The sequence below is a fragment of the Melanostigma gelatinosum genome, assembly GCF_949748355.1.
Source record: "Melanostigma gelatinosum genome assembly, chromosome: 3".
NCBI lineage: Eukaryota > Metazoa > Chordata > Actinopteri > Perciformes > Zoarcidae > Melanostigma > Melanostigma gelatinosum.
The window spans coordinates 4,116,570-4,129,260 of NC_136636.1; the positions used below are offsets into that span (position 1 = coordinate 4,116,570).

The 12,691-nt window shown below is 43.5% G+C and overlaps 1 protein-coding gene across 9 annotated transcripts in view; it reads right to left on the reverse strand.

Moving 5' to 3' along the window:
* slmapa (sarcolemma associated protein a) overlaps window positions 1–12,691 on the reverse strand; it is a 51,585-nt gene that overhangs the window by 6,758 nt on the left and 32,136 nt on the right. For 7 of the 9 annotated variants that reach the window (XM_079265803.1, XM_079265807.1, XM_079265806.1 and 4 more), the window contains 12 exons: window positions 10,574–10,639; window positions 8,156–8,215; window positions 7,896–7,976; window positions 6,494–6,574; window positions 5,932–5,991; window positions 5,592–5,717; window positions 5,325–5,399; window positions 5,118–5,218; window positions 4,047–4,251; window positions 3,835–3,952; window positions 2,236–2,407; window positions 1,986–2,120 (listed from right to left, as the gene is read on the reverse strand). In XM_079265803.1, the coding sequence (XP_079121929.1) occupies window positions 1,986–2,120; window positions 2,236–2,407; window positions 3,835–3,952; window positions 4,047–4,251; window positions 5,118–5,218; window positions 5,325–5,399; window positions 5,592–5,717; window positions 5,932–5,991; window positions 6,494–6,574; window positions 7,896–7,976; window positions 8,156–8,215; window positions 10,574–10,639 (1,280 nt within the window). The remainder of the gene's footprint in view (window positions 1–1,985; window positions 2,121–2,235; window positions 2,408–3,834; window positions 3,953–4,046; window positions 4,252–5,117; window positions 5,219–5,324; window positions 5,400–5,591; window positions 5,718–5,931; window positions 5,992–6,493; window positions 6,575–7,895; window positions 7,977–8,155; window positions 8,216–10,573; window positions 10,640–12,691) is intronic. The other 2 variants (XM_079265809.1, XM_079265805.1) reach the window with 1 other exon arrangement.

The following is a 12,691-nucleotide window of genomic DNA, read 5'->3' on the forward strand; positions in this document are numbered from 1 at the left end:
TGAAGACAGGAGGATGAGAGAGAGAGAGAAGAGGAGAAAGAGCTGAAGACAGGAGGATGAGAGAGAGAGAGAGAGAGAGAGAGAAGAGGAGAAAGAGCTGAAGACAGGAGGATGAGAGAGAGAGAGAAGAGGAGAAAGAGCTGAAGACAGGAGGATGAGAGAGAGAGAAGAGGAGAAAGAGCTGAAGACAGGAGGATGAGAGAGAGAGAGAAGAGGAGAAAGAGCTGAAGACAGGAGGATGAGAGAGAGAGAGAAGAGGAGAAAGAGCTGAAGACAGGAGGATGAGAGAGAGAGAGAGAGAGAGAAGAGGAGAAAGAGCTGAAGACAGGAGGATGAGAGAGAGAGAGAGAGAAGAGGAGAAAGAGCTGAAGACAGGAGGATGAGAGAGAGAGAGAGAAGAGGAGAAAGAGCTGAAGACAGGAGGATGAGAGAGAGAGAGAGAAGAGGAGAAAGAGCTGAAGACAGGAGGATGAGAGAGAGAGAGAAGAGGAGAAAGAGCTGAAGACAGGAGGATGAGAGAGAGAGAAGAGGAGAAAGAGCTGAAGACAGGAGGATGAGAGAGAGAGAGAGAAGAGGAGAAAGAGCTGAAGACAGGAGGATGAGAGAGAGAGAGAGAAGAGGAAAAAGAGCTGAAGACAGGAGGATGAGAGAGAGAGAAGATGAGAAAGAGCTGAAGACAGGAGGATGAGAGAGAGAGAAGAGGAGAAAGAGCTGAAGACAGGAGGATGAGAGAGAGAGAAGAGGAGAAAGAGCTGAAGACAGGAGGATGAGAGAGAGAGAGAAGAGGAGAAAGAGCTGAAGACAGGAGGATGAGAGAGAGAGAGAAGAGGAGAAAGAGCTGAAGACAGGAGGATGAGAGAGAGAGAGAAGAGGAGAAAGAGCTGAAGACAGGAGGATGAGAGAGAGAGAGAAGAGGAGAAAGAGCTGAAGACAGGAGGATGAGAGAGAGAGAAGAGGAGAAAGAGCTGAAGACAGGAGGATAAGAGAGAGAGAGAAGAGGAGAAAGAGCTGAAGACAGGAGGATGAGAGAGAGAGAGAAGATGAGAAAGAGCTGAAGACAGGAGGATGAGAGAGAGAGAAGAGGAGAAAGAGCTGAAGACAGGAGGATGAGAGAGAGAAGAGGAGAAAGAGCTGAAGACAGGAGGATGAGAGAGAGAGAGAAGAGGAGAAAGAGCTGAAGACAGGAGGATGAGAGAGAGAGAGAAGAGGAGAAAGAGCTGAAGACAGGAGGATGAGAGAGAGAGAGAAGAGGAGAAAGAGCTGAAGACAGGAGGATGAGAGAGAGAGAGAAGAGGAGAAAGAGCTGAAGACAGGAGGATGAGAGAGAGAAGAGGAGGAAGAGCTGAAGACAGGAGGATGAGAGAGAAGAGGATGAAGAAGAGAGGTAACAGAGGAGGAGGAAGAAGAGGCTGCTCCGCCTCGCTGTCGTCTTCTGATTTGAGTTACTCTGAGTTTAAACTAACAGCTGCAACTGATCAGCTCAGAGTGGAGATTCAGGAGAGACGATGACGTGATTCCTCATCACTACTATTACATCCTGTTGACATTATTGATCATCAGTCCTCTTTGTTAGTGAACAGGACTGAACGTCTCATTCAATTTCCAACAACACTGATTGGTGAGACTCATTTTGCGTCCAGTTATCAAGTGAGCGGTGAGGAGGGAGGCTGTGAACCGGAGGAGCTGGGTGGGTTACGGCCAGCAAGTCCAACACTGCCACAGTGCCCATGAGCAGCAAGTCTGGTGCTTCTCCTGCATTTATCTTTACGCAAAAAATAAAACAATCCAAAACTGGGGGGGGAAATGACATCATGAAAACATCTGGATTTACAGCTGAGCAACCACAGGAATAAAGGTTGCAACACAAGTAGCTCTTTGGTAATATTCAAAAGGAAGTGTGTGTGAGCGTGAGCGTGTGTGTGTGTGTGTGTGTGTGTGCGTGTGTGCGCGCGTGCGCGCGAGCGTGTGTGAGCGTGTGTACTCACGGAGCTGGTCTTGTCCTGCAGCAGCTTCAGGCTGCTCCTGCACTGCTCCAGCTCCTGGTGGATGTTCAGCTTCTCTTTCTCCGTTCTCTCGTAACGCTGACGGAGGGCCAACAGCTGAGACTGTGTGTCTTCATACTGCACACACACACACACACACACACACACCATTTCTCTTTCTGTAAATACCGTAGAGAAGCGACTTTAAGGGACTGTGCACCTCTCTCTGCAGTGTGTGTGTGTGTGTGTGTACCTCTCTCTGCAGTGTGTGTGTGTGGGCCTGGGCCTGGTCCAGCTGGCTCTTCAGCTTGCTTGCGTCCTGCAGGTGTTGATTCTCCAAAGAACCCAGTTTGTCTTGCAGATCTTCCTCCCTCTTCTCCAGAGACTCCAGACTGCTGCTGAGGACCAGACTCTGCTCCCTGGTGCTGCACGCATACACACACACACACACACACTGTTTTATCAAACATTGCAACGTGCTGACCTGATTTATCACCTGAAAGCAAATGATCACCTCTTGTGATCTATTTAGTTGTTACATGGTGACATCAACAGTTTGGTGTGTGATAAACAACCCTCTGCTATTTCCCCCCTGAAGGTTAAAGTTACATTTCATAAAACTGTAAACACTTCTTCTGACATTTAGGCAGGTGGACTGTATTTTAGGAGAGGCGCCTCCATAATAGTAGTACTAATACTTAACAGTTTATTCACGAGCATTTGCATGTTTTGCATGTAGCTGAATGAGGTAAGACTCCAACATAAGAAGTTTAGGTTGTGGTCGTACAGGAGGGATGAGACAGCAGACATCTGCAGTTTAACCCGAGTGGTGCGTGTCAGATATTTAATGAGAAGAGCTGCCAGCGGCACCGACAGTTTATTGGAAACTAAACACAGCTGCGGATAAAAACGCTGCCGACTGCTCGGTCTGGTTCAGTCAGTCAGCTGTCGCCCTCTCGTCGCGTTCTGCCTGAATCAGCTGGACACCAGGTTTCCTTCAGTCCGTCTCGTCCTCAGTTTGTCTTTTAGTGCTGAATCTAAACTCTGAACCTGTCAGGACCCGTGGACTCGGGCGGTGCTCCTGTCAGCTGTGCTGAGGTCAGAATTCGTTAACTCGATCACGGCTGTCACACAGACTTTAGGTCCGGTTTAAACGTCCAGCCTCGCACTTTGACACGCATTCCCCATATGTTCTTGGTCGATCCTCACCTTTTACACTCATTTAAGATGTTTGGGCACTTCTCAATACAACGTTTAGTATATTACATTTTTTTCATCAACTAAAAAATATTTATGACAGTACAAAAGTTCTACAGCAAATAAATCGTTTACATTCTGTCAGCTGGAGTTCAGCTTATGAATAAACTTTCTTCATGGTTGTATTATTACTTTTTTGGCTGCGTACAAGAGTTAAAATGTAAGTTTGGATTTCACTATTCTCAAGGTACAGCTTGCTTAAAACCAAACATACAAATGTGTTAAATTCATTAAAGAAGTACTGGGATTAAATTGATTCTGATATCTTCGGGCCATTTTGTTCACTTGTGGTTCATGTCAGAGAAGAGTTTCCAAGACGTGAAGTACAAACATTACTGTGTGATGTCACCATTGTTTAATATCTCCATGATCTCTTTCACCATCTTGGACAGATGTTTTAATGGTCTCTGTTTTTGACCTGTGCATGTATGAAGATGGTTTCACAAACTAAAAACAAAGCAAGACAAAAGCTACAATTTCACATCAATCTCAGTTGCATGAGACGTCTTTTCTTCACCTGAAAGTGTCAACGAAGGTAACCCTCGAAAACATATGGCGTCATGTAAAGTGTGTGTGTGTGTGTGTGTGTGTGTACCTGCTGAGCTCATTCTCCAGGCGGTGCAGTCTGTCCGTTAGAGATTTCCGTTCACCTCGCAGGCCGTCACAGTCCTGCTGCAAACACACACACCGCTGCTGCAACGTAACGCACTCCGCTGAAGAAGAGGAAGAGGAAGTATAGTTACAATTAAAACCTACGTGTTGTTAATGTTGATTGAGACAAACTACAACAGTAGACCCTCTTCTCACCCTGCAGCTGGTTGGCGGTGGTCCGCTGCTGTTGCTGCTGTGTGAAGGACTCCTGCAGCCGGCTGATCTCGCTCTCGTACTTGGCGGCCGTGTCCCTCCATTGCTCCAGCTCGGACCGCACGCTGCCCAGGTCGGCCTGCAGGGCGGCGATCTCCCGCTCCCGCTCCGCCGTGGCCGCCTCCATGGCGTGACGCAGGACGAGGATCTGACAGCAACAAACACAATCAGTGATGTCACGTGACTGAGATTTACTGTAAACCGACAGACAGGAAGTCTGTTCTGGACAAGAAGGGGTCTGAGTTTTGTTCCCTGAAGCATCCCCTGCTTTATGGTCTGTGTGACTCTAAATGGACCATAGTTTACTAAATGAACATCATGCTGTATTGAAGAAGACTTGAAACTAGAGATTGAGACATAAACTCATGTTTACAATGTTTACTGAGGTAATAAATCAAGAGAGAAGTAGAGTCATTTTCTCATAGACTTCTATACAACCAGAGGAGTCGCCCTCTGATGGACATTAGAGAGAATGCAGGTTTAGGACACTTCCACATTGGCTTCACTTTTTAGAACCAGAGGTTGCCGCCTGGAGAAAAGACAAGGAGCCACGAGGAGTAAGAGGAGAGTGTTGGAAGAAGTCAGGAGGAGTCAGAGGAGAGTAGGAGTAAGGACAGAAGGAGGTAAAAGAGACTCACAAGGAGTAATGAAGTGTTCACACCACGAGCGGCAAAGCAACGAGCTACAAGTTATTTTCAATGGTGACATTAAGCTACAAACCGACGCCCGACATCACTGCTACAAATCAAAGATGAGCTGCTCTTTTTCCGATCCTACTGTGAACGTAAGAGGAGAGTAAGATGGGGCTGTGAGGAGTCAGAGGGGAGTTGGGAGGGAAGAGGAAGGAGTAAAAAGGGAGTCGGGAAGCAGTCAAGAGAGGAGTTCAGAGGAGTCGGGGACCTGTCAGGAGGAATTGGATGGGAAGGAGTCAAAGAGGCATCAGAGGTAATAACAAGGGTGTCAGGAGGCGAAATCAGAGTGAGGAGTAGAAGGCAGAATGACATGGAGGGGTACCTCCTCCTGGGCGCAGTAGAGCTCCTCTCTGGTGGTGCAGATGGTGCTCTCCCTCTGCTCCCTCAGTGCCTCCATGTCGGCCTGCAGCTTCCCAAGCTGAGCTAAACACACACAAAGAGAAGTTAGATGGGAGTATGGTGATCATGTATACAGGCGTGTAGTATACTGTGTGTGTGTGTGTGTGTGTGTGTGTGTGTATTCACTTACTCTGCAGGTACTGGATCTGTTTGGTCGACTCTTCAGTCTGCTGAGAGTTACTCCTCCTCTCCTCCTCCAGCAGAGCTACAGATACACAAACACAGTCATGTGGTCACCATCTTAATCTGGTATGACGTCATGTTGTGACGTACAATGAGATCAATATTGTTTTAATTAAATGTCCTTACAACAAGAATCTGTGGACCCTGGTTGGAGCTGGGATGTAGTCACATCACATCTCTGAGTGAAATCTAGTGGATGATTTTAAACTGTTACCTTGTAGGTCCTGACATCTCTGCTTGCCGGTGTTGGCTAATTCCTGGGCATCCAGAAGCTCTCTGTGGAGGTGGTGGATGACCTGCTCCGTGTCTCCAGGCTCTAGACCGGCCCGATGCAACTCAGCTACACACACACACACACACACACAGTAAGTCAACATTGATACATTTTCTTTCTGAAAAAAAAAAAAGGACTTGCAGCCAACAACACAAGCAAAGAGCTCCCCCTAGTGGACAGTTGAGTGTACGACTGAATCATGTCTGTTGAGTTGGTGTTGGTGGTCTGTTGCTGCAGCACAGAGCACAACTACAAAGCAGAGATGAGCTGCCATGGTTACCTTTGAGCAGAGCTACTCTGTTCTGTGGTTCGATCAGCTCCTGGTCGTCCATGTTGCCGTCTGAAACACACACACACATTTATTTACGTTTCTAATGGCAAATTAATTTAAAATGGAATAGAAAAAAACACTTAGAATGTCTTTCAAAATAGCCACAAGGTAAACCAACACAAAACAGATATGACTACCGGTACATACATACATACATACATATACACATATATATACATACACACACACACACACACACACATATATATATATATATACACATACATATATACATACATACACACACACACACACACACACACACACACACACACACATATAGTGTTGACTGGTCCCACAGAGACGATTCATGTCCTACTCTGAATTATCAACAACCATATTAGAAAATAAATTTAAATCCATTATTCAGGTTACTTATTCCATGATGAATTCATACACTCATACAGACGTCAACACTATTAATACAAATAGAGAGATGGAAGAGACGTGAGGGAACTGAAATTAAATACTTCTGGTTCCAACATGAATCATTGTGTGTGTTTGTACTGACCTGACGTGTCGTCACTGCTGCGGTCTTTGCTGGGACTCAGAGTGTCTGACATGTCTGACTCTTTGGCATCCATCGGATTGCCTGTGGACACACACACGTACACACACACACGCACACACGTTAGCCAAGAGGAAACAGAGTGAGTGTGGAAAAAAACTAAATCAAAAGAATTCTAAAACCAGCAAACAATATAAAGAAATGAAAAAAAAGAAAAGAAAGGCATAGAAAAAATAATAAATAGGTTTCCACAAGTGTGTGTATATGTGCACAAAATCACACACACGTGTGTGTCCTGCACTGACTGGATTAGAGTGTGTGAGGCACTGGAGGGTTCATGTGGTGAAACAACAAAAGCAGCAGTTCTAGCAGCTTTAGTGCGTTCACTGTTACTGTGAGTTTGACTGTTTAGAGGTTAGAATAAGGGTTTGGTGGGTGGGGGGGGGGGGGGGGGGGGACATGTAGGTTGGGGGTTCCAAAGTAGTGACATAAAAATATGTGTGTGACAGTCAGATCTCTCACAACAGCAAGAGACAGAGGTCGGAGGTCACTGTAGTAGGATGTGTCAGCAATTTTATCCTTTGTGGCTTCACAAAACGTCAGTCAATGTAACTGTCCCGAGTACACTGAAAACACTGGAAACACGCGAGGATATTCTCTAACATTTCATCATACAATCACAAGAATTAAAAGAACTGGCACCAAAATAAGGTTCTGATTGTTATTTTACATCAAAAAACATAAAACTCTATATTATTTGTATCAGCACAGAGTTCCTCAGGTGAGGCTTTTGGAGCCTCATATGACGAACCGATTACGTTTGAATAAAAAATAAATACAATTTTTTTTTTTTTTTTAACCTTTATTTAACCAGGTAGTCCCATTGAGATTAAAAATCTATTTTGCAAGATGTAAGTAACAATACTACATAACATTAAGGAGCAGTTTTAGTTTTTTATGCTTATGTGTTGCTAAGAAGACACCCCAGAAGATGAGTCACTCAGGTATAGTTCCGTCATTGTTCAAAGTCAAAGAATACTTCATGATGTTAGTTGTAATGAATAAATATATTTTAAAATAAAGTACATTTCTCTGGCATTTATAGTTTTCTACTGTACCGAAACGTACCGAACCGTGGCTCCACTGTATCGTACCGAACCCAACCGTGAATTTTGTGAACCGTTACACCCCTAATTACAACACATGATATTGGTAGATGTATAGCAGCTGGGACTCGGAGAGGGTAGAGCTGGATGTTTGTGTTGCAGCTACATGAAGCTACGAAACTCTGAAGCTGCGCTGTACGATGAAGCCGTTTGGTGTTGCAGCGGTGATACCAACAGTGAAAATCCACCCTTTCAGTCAAAACCGTGTGTGTGTGTGTGTGTGTGTGTGTGTCCTCTACCTTTTAGTCGGTCAGGGCTGGCCAAGATGTCGTCGTCTTCTTCTTCAGTCTGGTTGTTCTGTAGGTGAACGTCCATCACTTCTATAAACATACATATAAACACGGAGGATGAATTCTCGGTTCATAGCCGGATTCTTGATTTTACGTCTGCTTCATCAAGTTCAGTTTGTTTTCTCTCTGATATCTGGTGCTCGTTCACCGACTCAACTGCTCCAGGACTTAATTGATACTTTTTACTTGAAGTTCAGCTGAGCTCTTACCGGCAAAGTTGGCTAATTTGTGGATTGAAGAACTCACAGTCTCCTTCAGCTGTTTGACCGCTGCAGGGAGAGAATAAGAAAACAGAGAATCAGTGAATCAATCAGTTTAAATAGGTTATTTGGTTATTTGATCAATCCCAAACTCTGCAAACGTCCAATCGGCCAACTGAACACCCTGTTAATCATGTACACTGACTCGGGGTGAGGTAACAGCTGGATCGGTGGCTGGTTAGTCCAGATGTTAAGTGTAGAATCTCAGTGAAATAAAGTTTCACTTCAGCTTCCGAAGTTGGTCAGATAAGTGAGGTTGTGCTCATCTTCAGACATTATACATCAAAGGAATTAGCCGGGATAGTTTTGTGTTGTAAATATTAAAATGACACGCTGCAGTATTACATGGAAAAGTACATGAACTGTGGACACCACTGTACACAGAATAAATGAGTTTGTGGTACAGTTATGTTGTATGTTGTGTAGTTACTCTGGAGAGAGTTATTGTCTAAAACATGTCAAATAAAGACTAATCTAGATGACAGATGGAAGTAAACAAAGCGTCATCACCTCTATGGAATCTCACTTGGATAATAAAACCCACATGTTAAAACAAAGCCGTTGACAGATGTTCTATAAATCTTGTTTCAACTTTCTAACCAAATCTAGCCCATTAAAACTGATATCAGCTGCTCCCACGATAAATATAAAAATCCACAACTCAATACATTTTCATTTATCTCTATGAAATCCTCCCGATCCATCTAAAGCCAAACGCTCTGCACTGGTTATGCTTCCTAGTCACAAAGAGGAGAATTAGTTTCTTCTGCGTGTGTTCCACCACAGTAATAACAGAGTCATTAGAGCAACTAACGTCTCTGCCAGCTGCAAACAAATAAGAGAGCTGGTGAAAATGTAGGCAGTCAAGGGAAGTTTCCACAAACCCGACACTTAAATAACTCCTTCAGGTATTTAAACCGTCCATTAGAATAGCTGCTAAACTAATTCTCTCACAACAGAAACACGAGGAGAGAGAAACCAGGAGGTTAGCGAACCAATCCAGTGAAGAGCTACAAAGTCAGCATGCAGAAACTAAAGATGGGAAGATCTGCTGAAGAAGAAGAGAAGCTGAGAACCGACCGGTCGACCGGAGCTACAGAACCAAAACACACCACAAAACAACCACCAGAGCACCAGATAAACCTGGAACTACCGGACACGTTCAGAGAGCTGCAGCAAGACCGTTCAGACAGCAGCGATCTGTCTGCAATCAAATATCTAAGGACATGTTCACGCTGTACAAGTTGGTTTGTTTAGAAGGTCCTTTCACTCAAATCAACAACAACAAATAGTATGTTGCCCTCAGCGTATTCTCTCCTGGTTACTCACGATAAAGAACCGAATAAAACACCGTTCTGATTTTTCGTAGACAGTGATGTCTGATTATTCTGAATAACGGGGACATCGGTTCTCTGGAGAGAGATGCTGCTCTCCAGATTTTAAAGTGTAACTTTTGGATGCTTTCAGCAACACAAATAAACATATTCGAGTCTATTGTGCTGAGGTCTTAAAACCTGCACAAATGAAAGTATCTGCATGGATGGATCCTATGTGGGAGGTAAGCGGAAACACTTTGGCTTTATGTATAATACAACAACTATCTTGTGATATTCATATCTGTACAACTCAAGTCAAAGACGTCGGCTATGACTTTCTTCACACAGTCACCAGATTTACTCGGATGGATCTTAAAATGGAAGAAAAAACATCATAATTATGAGAAAAGACATCAGTTTGTGTCATGAAATAAGTAAAAATCTTAAATTATATGCTATGCGCTCAAACTGTCACGATGTCCTGATCGTAGTGTACGAGACAGATAATCTGGTTCCTGGGGCTCCTTTTAGTCCTCATGACGTTTGCAGGATTCCACCGTGTCCGATGAAAAACAACCAATCAGAGTCTCTGAAGCAGCTGTCAATCACTGCCAATAAGCAGTGCAGTAACAGAATATTGATTCATATTTGATCTGATTTTAGTCCACAGGCTTCAAGAGCAGTGATTGACAGCTGCGTCAGTGACTCCTCTGCTCTGATTGGTTCTTACGAGGAGGCAGAGTAACGATTATCTGTCTTATGAGCTACAGTCAGGACTCAGTGACAGTTTGAGTAAATATGACTAAAGATACAAACTCTAGCTTCAATATCACATTAGTAAATGATGAAAAGGTTAAACATTTTCATTTATCTGATCATTTTGACTGAGAAAGGAAGTGTTTGACTTAATATTTTATCATTTTGATGCAACATGCCTTTCTTTTTTGACTTTTCCGAGCAGCATGGGAGTCTGTGCTTCTGTGTGTGTGTGTGTGTGTGTGTGTGTGTGTGTGTGTGGCAGCACACAGTAGCAATGTGTGATTGTACTCACGCGGACACTCAATCAACTGTTGGATTCTAGTCGAGTCTCCTCCGCTGTTGTTAACATGACAGTTGTCTGATAGAAACACAGAGCGCTGACATTACTAAGAGGACGATCAGGAGAGGAGTCTGTATTTATTTCAGATCCGATTGATTCTGCTCATCGATGCAACATCTAACTGAATCTAATCGTTTCAGACTTAAAACTAAATATGTTGGAGGCTAAAAATAAAAATCTGGTCTGTTTTCTACGATGTTTTCGCTCCTGTGTTCATGACTAACAGGTGAACTTTATTTTTGCCAGGATCATGTTTGAAGTTACTGTTTTTTCAGCTGGTTTTCAGCCACAAGAGGCTGAAATGAAGTTACTATATACACGTACCTTGTGTTTTGAGTGCATGGACAAATGTTAAACTCACCTGGAAGAAAATGAATCAATGAACGACAAAATAACGCTTTTCATCCCGTTTAGAACACAAGGTGCACTTCTGCCTCTTGTGGTCTAAATGAGTATTACAACAATAAACACTTCTTGATCCGGACAAAAATAATGTGTTCACAGATGAAAGAAAAAGAAACTCTGAAAAGTTTCAAAAATGGAAGTAAAATGAAGTAACCTAGAAATATTGTTCTGACTAAAGTTTGTTTCCCATTTGTACTTAAGAAATAAATCATTTAGAGCACAATTAGAAAATGAGTCACCAGAACTGTGTTCTCTCACTTGCTGTAGTTTCACGACTCACCAGCACTTGATCTGGTCAAAACACACATGTTGATGCATGTTTAGCCAGCTATGTTCTATATTGACGAGCAGAAGATCAAATCTTTACTGTCTAGAATCGATGAGCAGAATTTAAATAAAAAGAAAATCGGTTCCTTTCAATACCCAACTCTGTATTAAAGGAGGACGAGATGCAGCAGAGAGCCGAAGACAGAAATGATGAAAAGACACAAGCGGGTAGAAAGCATGAAGGAACTATCGAGTAACAAAGAGATTAATAACTTGACGGACAGATCGACGCTTGAGAAACAAACGGGCGGGGCAGAAAATCAAAGCCATGGCAGGAATAACGCAGTGTTTCTGGACAGATACCACAACACGGTAACAGCAGACAGGACGTGGACAGACAGACAGGCAGACAGACGGTCTCTGACTTTACAGCTCAACATGTGGAATTCAAGCAGCTCAACTACAACTTCATGGAAAAATCCAGTCATCGCATTATTCAGGAGGAGTTTCTGCAGCAAAGCATGAACTCTCACCTCCAGAATCAGAATGGAAACTCAAGATGTGAGTGTGACCTCAAAAGTTCCTCCTCAACCGGCACAGAAAATGTAGCGAACGACAACACAGGCTTACTGGAGTTCAGTAAGCCGACGTTATCTACGCAGGAAATGAGAAGGACTTTCACGAAGACAATATCGAAGCAAAGACGACATTGTAAAGAACAGTAACATAACTCTAAAAGATCCAGGAATGTCATGTAATGTCTGTTGAGTGTGAACTTAAAATGAGGCTAGAACAATATTTCCGTGGATCAAAAGTTAATCCCCCTCAGAGACCCACATAAATCCGTTTGTGTGTATTTTTAGGGGGCGACAGCAGGTCCACACAGAAGTGGATTACATCACATGAGCGCTGGGAAGATACACTTGAGATGCAGCTCAGCAGTGCGTCTCGAGAAAATGATAACCTTGTTAAGGTTCATGAGGCGGTGGTGAAATGGATTCTATGGGGACTAACAACATCACACAAGAATACAATTGGGCTCATTGGATCCACAAGAAGAAGAATCTCAGCTTCACAGTCGTACCCAATGTATGCAATAACAAGACCGCTTGCTTGAGGTTAAGCCCAACTTCGGAGCGTTATTCCGCCTCCTTCCCGACAAGCTGGCATGACAGGGTCAGTACCAATGGATTCATAGTCTCAGTTCATTCGCTTTAGGACCTCTACATCCTCTCAGAGACGGTGATGTCGTCTGTATTGGGCTCTGATTAACTTAACTCTGAAGATACGGAAAACTAGAAGAAAGATCAACATTTCAGTAAAGAAATGTTCGTCATGTTATTGATGATACTGTCTGGAATCAGGTAAACAAAGTCAATATTTTATCTTGAGTTTGAT